The sequence below is a fragment of the Rattus norvegicus genome, chromosome 5 (assembly GCF_021556685.1).
Source record: "Rattus norvegicus strain SHRSP/BbbUtx chromosome 5, alternate assembly SHRSP_T2T, whole genome shotgun sequence".
NCBI classification, from domain to species: domain Eukaryota; kingdom Metazoa; phylum Chordata; class Mammalia; order Rodentia; family Muridae; genus Rattus; species Rattus norvegicus.
The window spans coordinates 128,060,689-128,080,643 of record NC_141538.1 but is presented as its reverse complement, the minus strand read 5'-3'; the positions used below and the strand labels follow the sequence as shown (position 1 = coordinate 128,080,643).

The following is a 19,955-nucleotide window of genomic DNA, read 5'->3' as shown; positions in this document are numbered from 1 at the left end:
AGACCCCTTATGAACAACAATGCCAAGCAACTAGAGCTTCCAGGGACTAAGCCACTACCCAAAGACTATACATGGACTGACCCTGGACTCTGACCTCATAGGTAGCAATGAATAGCCTAGTAAGAGCACCAGTGGAAGGGGAAGCCCTGGGTCCTGCTAAGACTGAACCCCCAATGAACATGATTGTTGGGGGGAGGGCGGCAATGGGGGGAGGGTGGGGAGGGGAACACCCATAAAGAAGGGGAGGGGGAGGGATTAAGGGGATGTTTGCCCAGAAACCAGGAAAGGGAATAACATTCGAAATGTAAATAAGAAATACTCAAGTTAATAAAATAAAAGATCTCCCTGCTTCTGCCTGCTGGTATTAAAGGCCTGGGCTACCACACCTGGCTCACAGTTTTCAGATGAAAGGTAAGATGCAACTGAAATGGGAAGTTATCGTCTGTATGCAATTAGGTGTCCAACAGCTGCCATGCAAAATCTGAAACACATCTCATCTGTGACTTAAAGTCAAAGATGTATTGTTATTCCTAATACATCCAAGCTCACCAATAGTTCTGCTGTGTTCCTACAATCAAAATTCAATTACTTTTTAAACTTTCTGAATCTTGTTGAAGAAAACATAGACAATATAGTTACAATTTGCAATATAGTTACAACCAATTTCACTGTCAGGTTTATAAATACAAACCCAGGAACTGATACCAGGACCACATTCATTTACCACTGTTCCTGTCCTTGTCTGAACATCTCCACCACTTGCCATACTCTCATAAATTAAATTTGAGGCACAAATACCATAAGAGATCAAGGGAAATCACCATGTAGTCTCTGGAGTAGATGATGACCTTATAAACACTGTTCTTGCTGCTGAGTGACTACTAGTGGGAATCCACATACGTTTTTCTTTCTTCTTCAGAATATTCTGTTCTATGGCTGGCAAGATAGAGCAGCAAGTAAAAACCTTGCAGCCAAGCCTGATGACTGTGATTCTCATAACCCACACCGTCAAAGTGGCAAAGGCATACATGCATACATTCACATACAAAAACAGTAATAAAAAGAGTTTGTTAGAAAAAATTGTCCTACAGCCAGGAATAGTGACATGTTTATAACTGTGAAGACATGGATCCCTGGGCCTCACTGGCCATCCATACCAATGAAGAACCCATCTCAATAAAGAAAGTGTTTGGCACCTAAGAGTATTCTCTGGCCTCTGCAGGCATGCATGTATACATGAATGTGCATACAGTATGCACATGTGCATGTGTATATAGATACAAACATACACTTATATATCCACATACACACATATAGAATATTGTTCTGTCAAAACTATTTCTCATGTATGTGAATTACACATATGACATAGTGCCCGTGTGTAGGACAGAGGACAGTGTCAGCTGTCAACCTGCACTCTCCACTTTAAGACAGTTTGTCACTGTATATGGCAAGCTAGATGGCAATGGACTTCCAGGAATTTTCCAGTCTCTGCCTCTCATCTTGCCATAGGCATACTGAGATTAAAGCTATATCCTGAGGCTGGAGAGATGGCTCAGCAGTTAAGAGTACTAGTTGCTCTTCCAGGACCCATGTTCTATTCCCAGCACCCACACAGCAGCTCACAACCTTTTTAACTCCAGTACCAGAGATGCTAACAACCTCTTCTGGCCTCTATAGGCACCAAGCACACAAATGGTATACAGACTTGCATGTACGCAAAATATCCACACATGGAATGATTTTAATTTTTAATTACAAAAAGGATATGCACTATCATACTCAGCTCTAAATGGGTTTCAACTAGGTCTACATGCTTACACAGCAAGGGCTTTACCAAACCATCTCCCTAGACCTGTCTGTTTTTGGGGTCGTTCCATGTTTCTAAAGCTAGTCTGTATCTCAGTGTGTATGTAAGGACTGGCTGGCCTCAAACGAGCATTCTCCTGCCTCAGCTGCCCAAGAAGTAGATTACAGGCATGTGCTGCCATGCTCGATTTCCAAATCTTACAAGATAATCAATGTCACCAAGGTCATTAAATTTCAGAACCATGCTGCCAAACTCAACCACTGGTCAGTCATAGCTGCTGGGCACTGAAATATGACAGCACTGAATTTAGACGAGCTGTATAGTGACATACGCATAGGATTTCCAAAGACAGAGTGAAGAATATAAAATCCCTCATTAACAATTTTATACTGATCACAGTAAGACGAGCTAACTAAACTACATGAACACTAACTCAAATTGCTAACAACTGCACTGTGTTGACGTAACTCCACGAAGATGAGCCACTGCTGTCTGCCTGCCCTCTCCTGCTTTGTCTCAGCCACTGCTGAATAGAGCAGCACTCTCCCTGCCTCCGCCGGCTCCTGTGCTCTGGCACAAACAGCTGACCTGACCTGACCTCATAGTCCTCACCTCCTCACCCGCCCACTGTACACGCTTGGTGTAAAGAGTCACTAAGACCCTCATCTTCTTCTCAGTGCCACCTCGGATTCTGTGAGGAGGAGCATAAGACAGACTGCTTATGTTAAGTCTAAAGTGGTTCACTTGAAATAATCTTTAGGAACTGGGAAGAGGACCGAAGTCCAACACCCAGCACCCACACAGCAGCTCACAACTGTCAGTAACTCCAGATGCAGGGGATTTTACCCAGACACACATGCAGGCAAAACAATTCACATAAAATAAAAACAAATAAATCATTAAAAAATAATTTTTAATCTAAGTCTCAAAATATGATATGGTTTGAGACACCACACTATCTTAAACATATATTCTATCTACAGGAAGCCGAACTAGACTTCTACTTTTAAAAATAGCTATGTTTCCTTTTAAATAATTAAGTTAAAATGAACGACTTAAAATATTGCACAGATAAAAGTTCAAGTGGTTAATGGTTAGGACATGAATGTGTGGTGAGGAGCAGCTAAGTCAAGCTTCTGAATGCAGCCCATCAACAGGTCAACACGGGCAGCTGTGGTTCACAACAATCACTGCGGCACCAGAGCCAGAACTAAAACGCTTGTCAGCCGACTCCATGCACGCATCCTCTGTCTGCGGCTCCTGTTCTCCATGCAGACCACGTGTGTGAGGAGGACCTCGGAGAAGCAGCAAGCACCTCAAGTGAAAAGTGGGCAGTGACACCAACACAGCACACTCACGGACAAACACCCTGGAGAACAGTTTACCACTACCTACCTTTGGGCCCGAGGAAACCTACGGAGAGCTTGCGATTATGAAATTAACTGCCTACTTATACTTCCACAGTCATACATTAGCAAAAGCCAAAATAAAGACAACAGAAGTGTCCTCAGACATTGCTAAATGTCTCCGAAGGGACAAAATGGCCTGTGTTGAAAGCACTCTCAGTAGTGATGACTAAAATAAGGGACTACAATTATTGTGTGCCAGCAACTGAAGACAGTGCTTCCAAAGTATCACCTCAAGTAACAGCGCTAATGCAGCCAAGCACAACGAGCTCTGCTCCTGTTAACAGCACCTCAACAGGTAAAGAAACCATAAAGTGTGAATATCCTAATCTAAAATTTTGAAGTTCAAAATGCTTTGCAATCTGAAGTGTTCCAAAATGGATTCTGAGATATTTCAGGTGAGGGCTCCTCAATTACTAGAATCTATCCAAATATTCTCAAATCTGAAAACCTTAAAATCTAAAACACTATGTGTGCGGGTGCCAGAAGTCAACCTAAGGTGGCACTCCTGAGGCCTCTTACTAGGAACTGGGAGTCACTGGTTGGATAAGCTGACCAGTGAGCCCAGGATCACCAGCTCAAAGACTGTAAACCACCACACTCGCTCTGCCGTAGTTGCTGAGGGTCAAGTTCACCTCTTCATGCTTATGTGGAAGCACTTGACCATTTCAGTACCAAGCACTTCAGAAGTGACACTGACCATGCAGTTCTACTGTATGGCTATGACACTGATCTCAGAAAGCAGGAGTAATTATTCTGTCTGGCCACCCGGGAAGCAATGGCCTGGATGTGATTGCGGAGCTCCCCAGAGCTGGGTGCCCTGGACGGCTGGCTGATGGCTCTCCCAAAAACTTCTTAGGGCAAAGCCCTGATGTTAACTGGAAGCTCTGTTGCACTGCACAGGGGTGGTGACAGTACAGTCACGAGAACAAGCTCTTACTAACCAACCACTTATGAGGTCAGATAACCTGAGTGCTATACAGAGAGGCACAGAGTATACATTTGACCCCCCCACACCTCCTGAGGCAGGAACTACTCAAATCACCCAGATGCAGACACTCGGATATACTGGGCCTACAATGTATCCTTTTCTGCATTTCATAATTTCCGACATGGAGATGAAGCTTCTAATTAATGGAATTTTGAATGCAAAAAAATGCAACAAACGTCTTTTCTAATAAAACCCAACTCTGTTTGACTCCAGATCTGACACGCTGGCACTTGTGTCAGATTGCCCTTCCCTCTGCAGAAGTGAAGAAATGTACACCTGTGCCAAGCCCTAAAGAGGTAATCTGATACATGGCGTGCTCGGGAAGTGGGGTCCCAAAGCCTGGTTTCCAATTCTGACTCAACCATTTACTGGGTATGATCATGATTGAATAAATCATAGCAATATGTAGCCTTGCAAGAAAAATTCAGTCATGCAAAACAAGCCTTGTTTTAACTTCCCAAGCTGTTACATTTTTATAAAGTATTTCCTTTTGAGTATTGTACTGTAAGTTAAGTCAAACTACATAAAATTCTAGAGAAATGACAAATCCACCCTGACTGCAGGATCCTGGTGAAAACTCTCTGGGCTTTTATCAAGGTCAATTTTCACTGTCAACTTGATGGGATTAAGAATCACCTAGGTGACATACCTCAGTGTACATTATGAGAGTGTTACAGGATATTTGATCACGCTGTGAACCCTGAAACTGTGTTATTTACTAAAAAAAACCTGTTTCTAGTTGTGGTGTGGTTCAGCTCTTAGCAAATACCTTTGATCCCCTCTGGCTAGAAGGCAAAAATGACCTTGGTACACACCTTTACTCCCAAACAACAGAGGTAAAATTAGTTTGCTGAAGGAAGCACCCATGTTTGAAAGTGATGTCTAATTGAGTGGCAGACAAAGTGATGACTCAGAGAAAGATTTAATAGAATAGGATCTGCCCAATTCTTATGGGAAGAAAGAAGAAAGGAAAGTGACTTAAGGGGCCATGAAAAGAGAGAGGCAGTTTTACAGAGACAGGTTGAAGAGAGAACAAGCTAGATACAGGGAAAGATAGAATGAACCAGGGAATGAGAAGCCAGAAGATTAGAACAGACTGCCAAAAGTTAGTATGAGGCCAAGGAGAGCAATTCAGGAGAGGCCAAGAGAGAGACGGCAGATTGAGTCGGTCAGGAGAGAAGGCAGATTGAACCAGTCAGTTGGAGAGGGTTTTGAGCCAGAACAAGAGTTGAACCAGCCAGGAGGAGAAAGACTAGGAAGGGTGAGCGTATTCAGTAAGTCTCAGAGGCTGAGATTCCAGGCCTAGGTTAGATTATAGGAGGAGAGAAGCTTCCAGGACTAGGCCTAGGTTAGCAGACTAAGACAGTAAGCCTGGCAGATGACAAACAGGCAGACAAAAGTTACTTTTACATGAGGGGCTTTCCAGAGGTGACATTACTTTCCTTGAATGTAGGTAAATAACCCCATGCCAGAGACGTAGTGATGTCTAGACTAAACAAGGAGGACAAAGCGTCAGACTATGATCATTGAAAATTTTCTTTGCTTTCTGGTTGGTACCGTGGACAAAGCTGCCCCTACCGTCATGCCTCCTTTGCCATGATGTACTGTTTGCCTCTGAACCCCAGACAACCCCTTCGTCCTTTGTCCCCTAAGTCATCGTTTGTCAAATAGTCGTAGTGAAGAGAAAATTAACTAGCACACCTTCACACTTAAAGCTCTAGCCCTCAAGAGTATTTCTTTTTCCCCCTCACTTCCTTCCAACCTCTTCATCCTCAAGGAAGCTACTGGCCAAGGCACCCTTTCTACCTCTTATTCCCAAAACTATCTTAGTTTGGGGCTATCAAGACAGTTCAATGGATAAGGTACATGCTGTTAAGCTTGCTGCCCTGAATTTGATCCTTGGGGCACACATATGGTGGCAGAAAGCCAACCCCTGCCAAGGGTCTTCTGCCCTCCACCACAGTCACACGCCCCGCAATCTCAGTTTAGAATCATGTTATGCTCTGTCACCATCCTGCATTTATTTCTATGCACTGAGTCCTTACAACTGAGTCCTTAGGTCTAGCATGCAGGCTCCTATTGAACAAGAATCATGTCTGTAGTTCCCATTCTATATGTCATTCCATGGTAAGTACTGGATAGCCAAATATTTGTTGGATGAACGAATCTGTGAATAGAATCAATTTCAATATTCCAAGATCAAAATCTAACTTGTAGATGATGAGACAGAAACTAGACAGGCCGATCTCCTAACAAACCATTTAAGGTACTATGCTCTCCAGATGAACAGGATTGGTGGTGCTGAGGGGTCACAGGGTAAATGAATACACCCAGGCCACACAACCGCGCAGTGACGTTTCTCCCCGTACTTTGGGCCTTCTACCGACAAATGCTCCACCACTGAGCTAATCCTCAGCCCTCTTGATCCTCTTTTATTTTAAGAGGAGGTCTCTTAAGTTGCCATAACTAACCTTGAACTCACTTTATAGCCTAGGTGAAGAATGAGGTTGCAATTTTCCTATCTCATCCTCCCAGAGAACTGAGTTTTTATGTCTGCACCATTAGGCTAAAAATAGAAAGGAAGGAAGGAAAGAAGGGAGGGAGGGAGGGATGATAAAATTTTTAAAGACAAGGTCTCACTATGTAGTTTTGGCTGTTCTAGACCTTACAATATAACCAGGCTGCCCTTTAACTCATAGATCCATCTGCCTGCCTCCAGAATGCTATATTAAAAATGTACACCACCATACCCGGCCTGAAAATAAAAATGTTTAATAATATAATTTTAATATTTATTTTAGCTTAAAATTTTTGTAATTAAAAAATATTCGTAGGCAGGTGCTAGAGGCACAGATCTTTCATCCCAGGACTCGGGAGGCAGAGGCAGGCAGACCTCTGTGACTGCAGCACAGAGTCCAAGCCTGGGCTGTAGAGCAGTTCCGGGGCAGCCAGGGCTGCAGAGAGAAACACTGTTTTGGGGTGGGGTGGGGGACAAACAAACAAAAACTATCTTGGCCCACAACTTTTTACCTCTAAGGACCTCATTAAAGACAACAACAGTTACTGAAATTAAGCAAGAAGGCAGTTGTTCCCTAACCACCAATGACAAATTAACTGTCACAAACTCTGTAATGCTCTCAAATGAATTTCTGCATCATTCCAATTTTAGTATATGTGCTGCCGAAGCTAGCACTTAAATGAATTTCTATTTTAACTAATCAAAACCTGAGGGATACAGTAGCTGGATACTGTTAGGATACAGGTTACAGATGACTACTGGCCACCAGCAGGAACTTCCTCGGGATGACCATCTCTCCAGTCCTTGCCTCAAATAGCTTAAAAAGTGAGAGTCTCCCAGGCCTTTCCATTTTGCCTTTAAAGGCTCACAGCTAAATGACTGATGCTATCGCCACTGAGAAGTAAGACAGACAGAATAGCACCTCACAAATGCCTCTTAGTAACCAGCCAAAAGCTAATGATACTACACAGCTTGCCTAGAAGTACTGAGATTCAAGTCACTCTTCACTGTGAGCAATTATCCCTTCAAGATCATAGAACATAAAACCAAAGACAAAAAAGAACGGATGTGACTGGCACAGCACGGCTGCCTCCTCCAAGTAAGGAGCAGTCATCATAATCAGCCCACAGCGTCAAAACTGTTGCTCAGCTCAAGACCCAGAAGAGACGAGTTCTCGTGTTTATGCAGTAACTCAGCAGATGAGCAGGCACCCAACAAGCGTTTTCATAAGCACCTGCCACTAACCAGGCACCATATCATATGGTAGGAGCAAGAGAATGAGAAGATGGGCCCTGGCCTCTGCTCTACTAATTCAGTGTTGACATGGGAATCACAAAGCAGAGTCAGTAAAAAGAAAAGCACATTCCAGACAAAGAACAGTCATGTAAGTCACACTTGAGGATATGGAATGATCTACGATGGCTTTAAAGCAGATGGCTCAAGGGAGGAATGGCAGTCAGTCTAGTCAGAATGAGAGGGATCTCAGGTAAGAGGTGGGAGTAATAAGGAAAGGCCTGAAGAAAAGTCAGGTACAACTGGTAAAAGAATTGGTAGCAGATACAGGAATTATGTGGGTTTGTGGGTGGGGAACCTAAAAACACAAAGATATAGGATCTAGTAATAAAGTGGTTGAAGTAATAGACTGCAAGGCCTAATCTGAAGAGGGAAAGACTCACTCACGGCCAAGGAGGCATCTGAAAGGCAACCTGAGGGCAAAGAACCAGAGAAACAGTCCAAAACACAGGAGCACAAGAGGGCTGTGCGTGGAGGAAAGCTCTTGTCTGGGCTTTACAACACTTACCTTCCCAAAGCTCTAAATTATAATTTTGTTGACTCTAATTATGAATAGGGACATCAAATCACAGTGACATTTGCAGTTTCTGTATTAAAGAAGTCACCACTATCTTCACATCCTATTGTTGCTGTTCCAGTGTCCTCAGAACACCATTCACTCACCTGCTTCAACGACGACAAATCGCAAACTCATGGACAGAGCCTCCTACTTAAGACATCAGAAAGCACAAAGTGCTAAATCAAACACTTACCTTGATAACTACGACGCAATATAATTGATTTCCCTTCTAACCCTAAGGGCTTTAAGAACACTACAGGACTGGTAGGATGGCTCAGCAGGCAGTAGTGCTAGGGTACAGGTCTGAGGATATCATCTGTGAATACAACAGGAGCCCCACAAAGGGACCTGAGTTCTCAGAAGTGAAGTGTCAGCTCCCTAGGGCTACTATTGTCTGCCCCTCTGACTCTCAACTGCAGAACACAGCCTCTTTACCTCTCTCTCCTCTGCCCTCAGTATTTCCATCTCAACTCCTTTGTGCTTCAAGGAAAGGACTGACTTTTTGACAAATCTGAAATCGTATCTTCCCACTCAAAGATATAAGTAACTGCAATAAATGTAAGTAGACTGAGTTTCTTCTAGAATCCCATAGGTGGGGTAAGTGTGACTGGAATAACTGAATCAGGAAACACTTGTAGGGCAGAGAGACCTCTGTGTAGTCAGTGAGGTCACTGTGCTCAATGGAAGCATCATATACTCAATTTCAATGAGTTCCAGATGGTACTTTTTAAGGAAGTTAAACAACAAAATATTAAAATACATTGCAAGCAAAGTTAAGTACTGTGCCAGGAATCTTCATTCTATTACACACAGACAGACAGACAGACAGACAGACAGACAGACAGACAGACACGCATTAGTTGAACAAAACATACTATATAGATCATGTGCCAAAACATTTCAAGGATAGAATCATACTTTCAAGAATCCTATGTGGATTGGACATGACAGTAGACAAGGTCAGGAAGGATGATGGATGTGACCTGTTGTTCTCCATAGGGGCCACTACACTGTCAGTGTTCTGCAGTTAGTCCAGGGTGAAGCCCTGAGGCTGCCTTCTAGGAGGTTTCTGTGTAAACTCGGATTACATCAACGCACAGGTGAGCCTCTTTGTCTGTCATCAGAGTGACTGCTCACTTTACAAGGTAGGAAAGAAGACACTCTGAGGACAGAAAGCAGCTCTAGTGCTGACTGCTCTACTGTATGGCAGTGTTGAGCTGGAAGTGGGTGGCACCTAACTATAACCCCAGCCTTGGATGGCAAGGGCGGGGGGATTAGGACTTTATTGGGTCATGTGAGCTACCTAAAGAGACCCCATCTCAAAAATGGCCCCCAAAATAAAAAACATAAACAGAATATTCAAAGCAATAAAGAAAAAGGGAAAAAAATTACTGCCTTTACCAAGTAAGGTTCCCTAAATGGTGATATGAACTGAATTTTAAACAGAGTAACTGTGGAGCAAGTTTTTTCCTCCTTTCCAGACCCAGAGATGCAACAATGATACTCTTTGGCCCAAGCTTAGCGCCTCCTGTAAAGAGCATACTGCACTCAAGCACTGTGTCTATGTGCCCCAATCTCCTTGTCTGTACCTCCCATAGCCACAATAACAAAAGACAGAATAAAACAATCACTCAAAATCAGAAAGGGCTGGGCGTGGCAGCATTTGTCTTTAGTCCCAGCACTGAGGAGGCAGACAGGTCATCTCTAACAGTTACAGGCTGCCAGGACTACTGAGATCCTGTCTCAAAACCAACCAACCAACCAACCAACAACACACACACACACACACACACACAAACACACACACCAACAACAACAACAACAACAACAACAACAACAACAACAACAACAACAACACACACACACACACACACACACACACACACACACACACAGTGGAGTATGGTGGTTTATACCCAGTGCTCTAGTACTTGGGAGATACAGGCAGAAGGTTAGAAATTCAAGGTTGTCCTTGGTATAGTGAGTTTAAGGCCAGTCTGAGATACATGGGATGAACGTGAACAAAAGAGCCTGCACTATCTACCTGAATTCCAGCAGCCTATCACACAAGGTTAGCATACTGACTTCTTCAGTTTCTGGAAAAGTTTTAAGCACGTAAAGTTTTTCTTGTTCTCTCTTTTTTTGTATTAAAAAGATTAATTTTATATATGTGAGTACACAGAACCTGACTTCAGACATCAGATCCCTATTATGGAAAGTTGTGAGCCACCATGTGGTTGCTGGGAATTGAACTCAGGACCTCTGAAAGAGCAGTCAGTGTTCTTAACCACTGAGTCAGCTCTCCAGCACAGACTGTAATTTCTTAAGGGCGAGAACAGGATTTTCATTTCCAACATGTTTTGCTACTAGACTGAAGAAATAAACTCTGGACACTGGAGGATAGCCTGCACTCACAATGAACACTGTCACTTACCTCCTGCAGAGTCAGCAAAGTATTAAGGATAGCTGGGAGCGTGGTCTGGACAACTCCAAATCTATCTTCTGTAAATGATGCTGCTACTAAGTGAGACAGACCTCAAGAGGGGGAGAAAACAGAAAAGCAAAATTACAATTAGACAAACCCACCTGGACTATATCTATTTGGGAAGATGCTGATGGTCTGGATATAAGGGGAATTATAAAGAAAAGCTACAAAACAAAACTGGACACCAGATGGAACAAGCCCCAAAGAAGCAATCAGATGCCTTAGCACCACAAAACAAAACAAAGAAACCCTGACAGCTGTGAGGATATTTACATGCCGTGGTCAAAAAGTCCTCCCCAGTCTCTGAAGTATCATGAAGGTAGTATGCATAAAGTGGGACAGTTCTTTGCCAATCAAGTTTTCACATTTCCATGAAAGCAACCATAAGGTAAAGATTATCTATTGGTTACACTTTATTTATATAGAAAGATATGGAAGATTCTTAGCCTCAACTTCTTTATGTACAAGAAAATTTCTACCCAAATCAAAGCCCATCTAGGCTTATTTATAGTTGTGACTCAGCGGGGTGGGTGCTTGCCTAGCAGTAAGGAGGCCCTGGTTCTGTGCATAGGACTGGCAGGCCACAGAGGGAGGTAAGAAAGCTATCCATATAAAACAAAGATAAAGATTTTCTGAAATTTAAGGGCTGAAAACCTAATACCAGAGCTGACCTTTCATGAACAGACTTCAAAATTAGCTGATTAAAGTCACAGTCACAGATTACAGTTCAAAGATACTACTTACCTTCTAAAGCCCAAATATGCATTTGGGCATCTGAAAAAACAGCCTGAATGGAGGCCTCTGGATGCTACAAATAAAACAAAAATGTCTAAGTAAAGTCCCCTGAGCAAAAACTGCCAATGTACCAGCTGTGTGGTCTATAAACAACAAGGCTGACAAATGTCTCCCAAATTTTAAACTCAAATAATTTCTTATCAAAAGATTAAGTACAAGAGAACATCCAAATTTACTGTGTAACCCTAAGTTTTTAAGTATCTCAGAATCTCATTTAAAGTAAGAGTTGCCTGTGATCAGCCCAGCTCAGGAAATCAGCAGAGTGATCACTCAAAGAGAGAGTTATTAAAGTTCTTTTTAAAATAAAAGAACTGCCTAACTAGAGTTACATTTCATAACCATCTGCTACTTTCAACCCAATTTTAAAAAACAAAACCCTGTGACTTTCTTTAATTTGGCCTGGGTTAGACATTATGAAGCAGCAACTGGCCCATCTAAATAAATGCTGGCAGGACTAGGCTGCACAGGCTTATAATCCCAGCTACTAGGGAAGCTAAGGCAGGAAGATCTGAAGTTCAAGGCCTACATGGACTAACTTCAAGACCAACTGCAACTTATTGAAAGCATCTGGAAACCCACACTAAAAACCAGAACCCTGGTGCTGCAGGTGTCTTGCAGGACTGGGCTGTTACCACAGTGCTTCTCAGCATCGTCTACACTCAACAGCTCTTGCGGAATGAGAATAAAAGAGATTATTACTCACACAGGGAAAGATTTTTCTGCTTGGAGAAGAAACATTCTTCTTCCATAAAATGCAGACCAAAGCCACACCTGAGAGGCCCAGTATTGGGATTACAGGAGGGAATTTAAGGGACAGTGCACGGCATGCATATGGCACTTAGAGTAAGCTTGTTTCCCCGGTGGAAACCAAGAACTGCAGTAAACTTCAGAGAATTCTCATCTTCTTGCTGAGGGATAAACCCTTGTTGCTAGATGGTCATAGGTAGACTAGTCTTTGGAAAGGCAACTGATCATTCCACAGACCTTCCCTTCCCCTGGAGTGAAAAAAGCAATGTGGAGAAGCTGAAATGGCTCGTGCTTGGTCACCTATGCATATCCAAGTTGTTCAGTTCTTTCCCCATCATTGTTTGGCTTCAGAGAGTAAAATGAACAAGGAAAACCTTTGCCTGTGTGTAGAAGGCTCCGTTAGCCACGTCACTAACACTGTAATACTGCCGTATACACAGAAAGGTAAAGCTCGACCACCAAAGGCACAGTCCTCTGCCTGAGAAAGGACTGACACAGAATAGCTACATCTAACTGAAAACACAAATAAATCTTTAATTTCTACAACTCAGATTTACTGCCCAGAGACAGCAGAAAGGGCTGTTTGTTCAGGAGATTTTTGTGCTTGTGGCTGTTGTTGTTGTTGTTGTTTTGGGGGGTTGGTTTCCTGGGACAGGATTTCATAAGTTGCCAGATCTTACCTCCAACTTTCCATCTTCCTGCCTCAGCACCTGGAATGCTGGGATTACACATGTAAACCACCATGCTGGGACATAATACAACTTTGTGGCCTAAAATACAACTTTTTAATCCATCAAAAATTCAACACCTATCATCTAATTTAGTCTGCTCCCCCCTCTTTTTTTCCCCCCGGAGCTGGGGACCGAACCCAGGGCCTTGCGCTTGCTAGGCAAGCGCTCTACCGCTGAGCTAAATCCCCAACCCAGTCTGCTCCCTTTTTAACAGGCCACAAAGATGTGAGCAGGGAAATGAGCCATCGAGCACCCCAAAGCTGGACTGATCACCAGCCAGCATGGAAGGGTCAATGCTGAAAATCAACACGAAGCAGACAGCAGTCTCGGGGGACCACCACCGAGGCAAACCCCAGGAAGCCACGGTGGCATGTATGTCTAGGGAGAGGACTCGCAGGGAGCGTCTGTAAAGTCCCTAAGTCAGGTCGTCCTTCCATCCCACACCAATCTCCCCACTCCCATTCACAAGGTGGTACCTTCATAGCCTTACCTTACTGAAAAAGTACATTATCAGCACCCGTTTCGACAAGAAATTCTTAATCTGAGTTGAAAAAAAAGAAACACAGCTATACTTTCAAGTCTACTCAAATGGAGTACACATTTCTAAGCTCTTCCTGGAGAAGTTTTCTAAACTAAAATGTAGCAATGAACAATATTTACAACAAACTAAGTGAATATCTCTGTGCTACAGGCTGGATAACTAAGATAAGCCATCTTACCTTTAACTCTGTTCCCAAGCACATACACTGGACACACAATTAGATCCTTGCCATAGCAAAAGGAAATCTAAGCTGTCTGGGTAGTCTTTTCGTTGTTTTTGTTTTTTTAAGCCTATTATTTTTTTTCTCAATTTGATACAACCGCTGGCCCTTTAACACCCCAACCTCCCTAAGACATTTACTACAAGGTGACATTTACAGAAAATAAGTTTTCTCTATTAGGCTCTAAGCCCACTGCCTTGTTCTCCTCTCACCCACAGCCACAGTAAACCACAGGGATGTAGAAGGCTGAACGGGTCTCACATCAGCTCCTTTAGTCCATACTAACCTCAGCAAACAGGTTCCTTTTTCTCCCATTTACGAAATTAAGATTCTTTAGTCCTTGACCCCTCAACTCCTAACAGGTGCAGGTCATTTTCTCCCCATTAAAAGCAAAGCCCTTGAGAGACTGGCTTCTTTGGAGGTTCCATTTCCTCTCCTAACTCCTCCTGATGCAGCCTCCTCTACACAAGAGTTCCTGTTCCGGGACAAGGAACAGACAAGATGGCTCAGGCCTATAACCTCAGAAACAGGACTTCAAAGACTGCCTGATTAGGATACAGGGAAAGTCTGAGGCCAACCTGGGCAACTGAGGAGATCCCGATCCCAAACAAAATAAAAATGAACTGGGATGTAGCTCACTGATAGAATGCTTCCCCGTGCAGGTCAGACTCTGGGATCCATTTCCAATAGCGGACCTGGTAACACACTATTCCACTCTCTGGCTGAACGTCACTCCCACCATGCTGCTGCTGCTCCTGTCACTGTCCTGCTCTGGGAAACGTTCTTTTCTCGCCTCAGTTGCTGCTCCTTAGACCCCCTTTACTATTGCCTCTCACCTTCTTGACCCTCAGTGAGTGGAGGGTCCAACTTGAGCTCATCCCTTCTAGAGCCACACTGAAGAGCACTGAGTCTCACAGCTTTGAATACTGTCTGAACCTCACGGCTTCCAACTATGTTACACACACATGCATCTAATCTTCACCTGCTCTCTACACAGGAACCTCAGATTTGCCATTCCAAAGGTTAAACTTCAGCTCTCCACTTCACCACTGCCAAAGCCTTGAGGATCAGTGGTAAAGTGCCCCAATCAACTGAAACTGTTAGTCAGTTCAATGCCTCAGGCCAAAGTCTTAGAGGAAACACTGGAACTTTCTCCTGAATACCAAAAGCAAATTAAAGCAAATCCTGTTACGTGGGTATGAATACATGTATCCAGGCCTTGCTTGTACCTTACAGTTGCCATCACAATTCTCGTGACCACACCTACCACTCCCACTACCTGACTGCAGTGGCTGTAACACTGGCTCTCAGCTTCCATACTGCTTAGGATTCAAACTTGAGATATGGAAAGTCTCACCTCAACCCTGCTTTAGAAAAGCTCCTTCACCTCTTGCTCTCTTTTGCCCTCTCCCTCTCTTACTCTCAAACCCTCTTCCCCATCTGTCCCTTCCACCCACCCACCCCCGCCACGAGCTCATGGCCGGCCTTTCCTCCCCCCCCCCTTCCTTCTCCTCTCTCGCTCTCTTTCTTTCTCTCTCTCTCTGCCCCTACTACCCTCTTAACTCCCCTTCCCATGCCCTGAATAAATCCTATTCTATACTAAAAAGAAAAAGAAAAAGAAAAGCTCCTTCACAATTTTAGAAACATTATAGCACCCTACATTCAAAACAGTATGGTGGTTTTCTGCCTCACTGGAGGTAAAGGCCAGTGTCAGCACCATCCAGTGCAGCCAGAACTCTGGTTCCTGACACCTCTCTGAGCTCACCCCTACCAAGCACTGTCCCTACCATCGTCCGTCCCTGAACTCTAGACATGCTAGAACCTCCTGTGGGCGTGTGCACCTTCTATCCCTCCGACTGCCCAGTCACTGTCAGCTTTCCCTCCCATGAGACTTCTCTGAGCAGTCCACGTAACACTACCCACCCCTGCCCTTAAGTACTGTCTCTAACCTCATCTACTTTCCCTATATAATATTGAATATACTAAATTTCTCTTCTTTGAGTATACTGTCCCCATCGTGGACATGACCAATCAGGATGCAGCTTAGAATTAAGTGTATTTCGGCATGAAGCAACTTTTGCTCTTAACAGTTGTCAGAACAGCCCTGACATTAATTCAGTTAGTAACACTCTAAATTTTAAAGCTATTAGAGTAATATACTTGCTTATTCATCTACTTCCCCTACTAAGATATAAACATATGGGAAAGAGCTTTGTTTTACTTGCTGTTTAGACCAGAGCTTAAAATTCAACTATCTCTTAAAGAATTAAGTTATGTGAAATGCATATAATCCAAAACATTCAACTGTGGGTGTTTCCTGAGTCAATCTGAGCTGGGAGCATAAAACAAACAAAAAGCTACAGCTGTGAGAGCCTTCATCTCCCACTGGTTCATATAAAATAAACCCATGAATGTGCCCTCCTACCTGCTCCCGTTTATTCTGAATCCACGAGTAGAGCACACTGGGCTGCCTCACTGTCTTGCCCTCAGCAGTGACAGAGGCACAAGGAGAGGGATTAGAGACTGCAGACACTTGCTGATCTAGAAACAGAATGATGAGGTGAGAGTGTGAGCTGTGTAACCTACAACTGTGCGACTTCGAATCTGGAAAGCAAACAGCCCTCACCAGAAGTGTGAGTCCACAGTCTCGGCCCTCTTCTGACAAGCTGAGGACTCTGGGGAGATCCACAGCAGGTGTTTACATCAAAAATTCCAGCCATTCGGTTCACTACACTGGAGCCAAACGGAGTCCCAAAAGGACTTGAACCGTCAGGTGTACTTAATTTTGGAGAAAACAATGAGGTTTTAACTAATGGCGGCACGGAAGGCATCTGGCTAGGTTTTGGAGTCTGAAAAGCAGTTTCTTCTGTAACAGAGCAAATGCAATGCTGATAAGGAAGCTTGGCCCAGGCAGGCAGCACACGAGGGTTCAATTTCCACACCCCAACCCCTTAAGGCATTAAACCAAAGCACAGTGGAGGGCTTCCGTTCAGGTTTAAATCCCAATGTCCAGATTTTATTTTTGTAATCCAGGAGCCACAGGAGTTTTAGATTTGTTTGTCATGCGCACTAGTACTGTGAGTGTATGCTTAAGAGCAGGCATGTGTGGAGATCATAGGACAACTTTTAGAGTTGGTTCTCTCCTTCCACTGTGGGCTCCAGGATCAAGGTCAGTTTGTCTCACTTGCAGAGCATCACCGGCCTGCAGACACCTTTGTTCTGTGGCATCCCTTGCAGCATAGCAGCTTCATTTCCAAGCTCGTTTTCTCTAAGCACTGAGTCAAATGAATTCACCATTTGCATGGTACTGCATCAGTCTGGCTCTGTGCTCCTACGCTAACTACTAACTGTACACGTCAAAGTTATGGAAACCGCTAAACATGTATGCTTCCCACATGCCAAGTCAGGAACTCACTATTGTCACTTTTCTAGGAGCAGACACATTCCCCACCCCCTTGTTCAAGACTGGGAGTCACCTGGAGAACTCAGTCTCTTGGGTTCCACTGAGTATGAGGAATACATCCGCCCATTCGTAGCAGCAGCTTCTTGGTAGAGAACCAGCTTCTGAGTCATATCATTTAAAAGACTCAAACACTCCCTCGAAATAGCAGTCCAATTGTGGGGATGTCCACCTATGGTAGCCAAACAACACCTATTAAAATATAAAAAACTCCTGTATTCCTTCCCAAAGCTTGGGGTGGGGGCAGTCAGCAAGAAAAGCGCCGTTGACTTTATGCCACCAGTCAAGCTATTATTGTTACTCACATCATCAAACATAGCAATTTAAGAACTGCTTGGCTCAAAAGCCTGCAGGGGAAACTTGGTATTTTACCCTTAAGAAGCTCTTAAATTGGTTGCCAAAATTAAGCGAAGGACTAGGCAAGGTTTTTTAAGACCAGATTTATTTCACTAGCAATGCTTAAGATTGTTAAGTCCGTGAAAAAATGAACCAGGGCAGTGAAAACTCGGATTATGACGATAGCTCCAGGGGATGCTGCCCCACCCTGTCTACTCTCCTTCCTTACATTCCCTTCCCAGGAGCTCCTCCCAATCAACAGTTGCACTCTGCACTCCCCAGTCAATCATGATCCACATACAGCAAGCAGAGCCATCCAAAAGCAAATAATCCTTACATTTTAAACAGGCTATTCTGAATAGCATTGCTTAATCCGTAACTGACTACTCTGGACATCAACCACGCCCACATCCAACATACTCATGCTAGCAGTGACTACTTAACCCTCTAAGTTACAGCACCAAATGCTTGTTCTCAAACACATCGACTTTCTTTAATAATGGCCCCACTGCACATGAGCAGAGATAGTAGCGATTTCACCATAGAATATTATTATAACTTCTGTTTTCTTCTGATTGCTGCTCACCCTTTATGGTGTTAATTCATACATTTTATCATAGGTATACAGGTAATATATGCATTAGGAAGTACCAGATACAGAGGGTTCACCACCATCCCCAGTTTTAAGCACCATTGAGAATCTTGGAACATGTTCCGTAGATAAGGGAGAGACCATGAGTAAGAGCAGTAATCACGTGGGATATGCTGCTGCAGCAGGTGGATCTCTGAGTTTGAGGCCAGCCTGGCCTACAGACCTAATTCCAGGGTATCCATGGCTACACAGGGGAACCCTGTCTCAAAAAAGCCAGCATTTGCTATTATATCTCTAGGAGTGACTTGCCTGTTTGATAAAGATCTTTACTTTTTTTAATTTTTAAAATCTATTTTAAACGTTAGTATACCAAAAAAGGCACAAAAAAAAAAATTTATACACCAAAAAAATTTTTTTCTTTTTTTTGGAGCTGGGGACCGAACCCAGGACCTTGCGCTTGCTAGCAAGCGCTCTACCACCGAGCTAAATCCCCAACCCCAAAATTTTTTTTTATACACCAAAATTTAACACACAAATCTACAAGTCAATTCTTCATACTTGGAGATTTTATATATGTGCCATTATGTTATTTAACATGAACTAATAGTTCTCATTCTTAAAGAAAAATAAAAAATAAAAAACAAAAACCCCCTCATCCGTCTTTAATTTCCCAAGACCTTTGCCTACTAGAGTTGTCACGTGTTCCATCATGTGTTAAGAATAGCAGAAGGCACTGTAAATTCCTCCCATCTCACGTCATTCATTCCCTCGTCACATGATCACTCTTAAACACACTCCTTTAGTACCACGTACAGGGACCATCACCTAATACACAAGATACTCATCAGACTGAGATGTAACTCAGGACAACAGGAGCTGTATAATAATCCAATTAAATTTTAATCACATGCCCCAGAACAGTTCTCTGGCAAAGCACATGCTAACTTGTCAGCTGCTTGAATAACAAAGTGCAGAAGATGAGCCCAAGTGTGACAGAAAAGCACAGCAGCCACTTTTCTCCAGAGTACCAGCATGGGATTTCCCACACTAAAAAGAAAGCAGCCCTGATCAATTATATTTTTATATAGCTGGATTTCATTTCCATATCACATTTAACTACAGACGATCTTTTACAGTCTGGGAATTGGTGAGCTTTGGAAAATGATTGAGAGCTAATTAGAAAGCAGATGAAAGGTTACCCAGGCTCGTTCCCACCGGGGATAGTGCTAGGGCTGTACCATTTCTAAGCCAGGAACATGGATGGTGAGAATTCTGGCAAAGTCAGTCTTGAGCTCCTACAGTCTTGGCAAGTACAGTAGAGAACGTCAGGCCTGCCAAGATCACCCTCAGTCACTATCAGATCCAGTTTCTGCCTAACTTTTCTTCTAAGGGAGGCAGAGTAACCTAGCAGGAGCAGGGAGCTACGTCTACAGGGATCAGAAGATAAATCTGACTCCAGTCCTTACTCCCA

The 19,955-nt window shown here is 43.5% G+C and overlaps 1 protein-coding gene across 4 annotated transcripts in view; it reads right to left on the bottom strand.

Moving 5' to 3' along the window:
• Window positions 1-19,955, bottom strand: part of Ndc1 (NDC1 transmembrane nucleoporin) — a 46,443-nt gene that overhangs the window by 8,095 nt on the left and 18,393 nt on the right. For all 4 annotated transcript variants that reach the window (NM_001025023.1, XM_087549828.1, XM_087549829.1 and 1 more), the window contains 6 exon segments: window positions 11,012-11,112; window positions 11,807-11,870; window positions 13,826-13,876; window positions 16,522-16,637; window positions 16,723-16,962; window positions 17,573-17,728. In NM_001025023.1, the coding sequence (NP_001020194.1) occupies window positions 11,012-11,112; window positions 11,807-11,870; window positions 13,826-13,876; window positions 16,522-16,637; window positions 16,723-16,962; window positions 17,573-17,728 (728 nt within the window).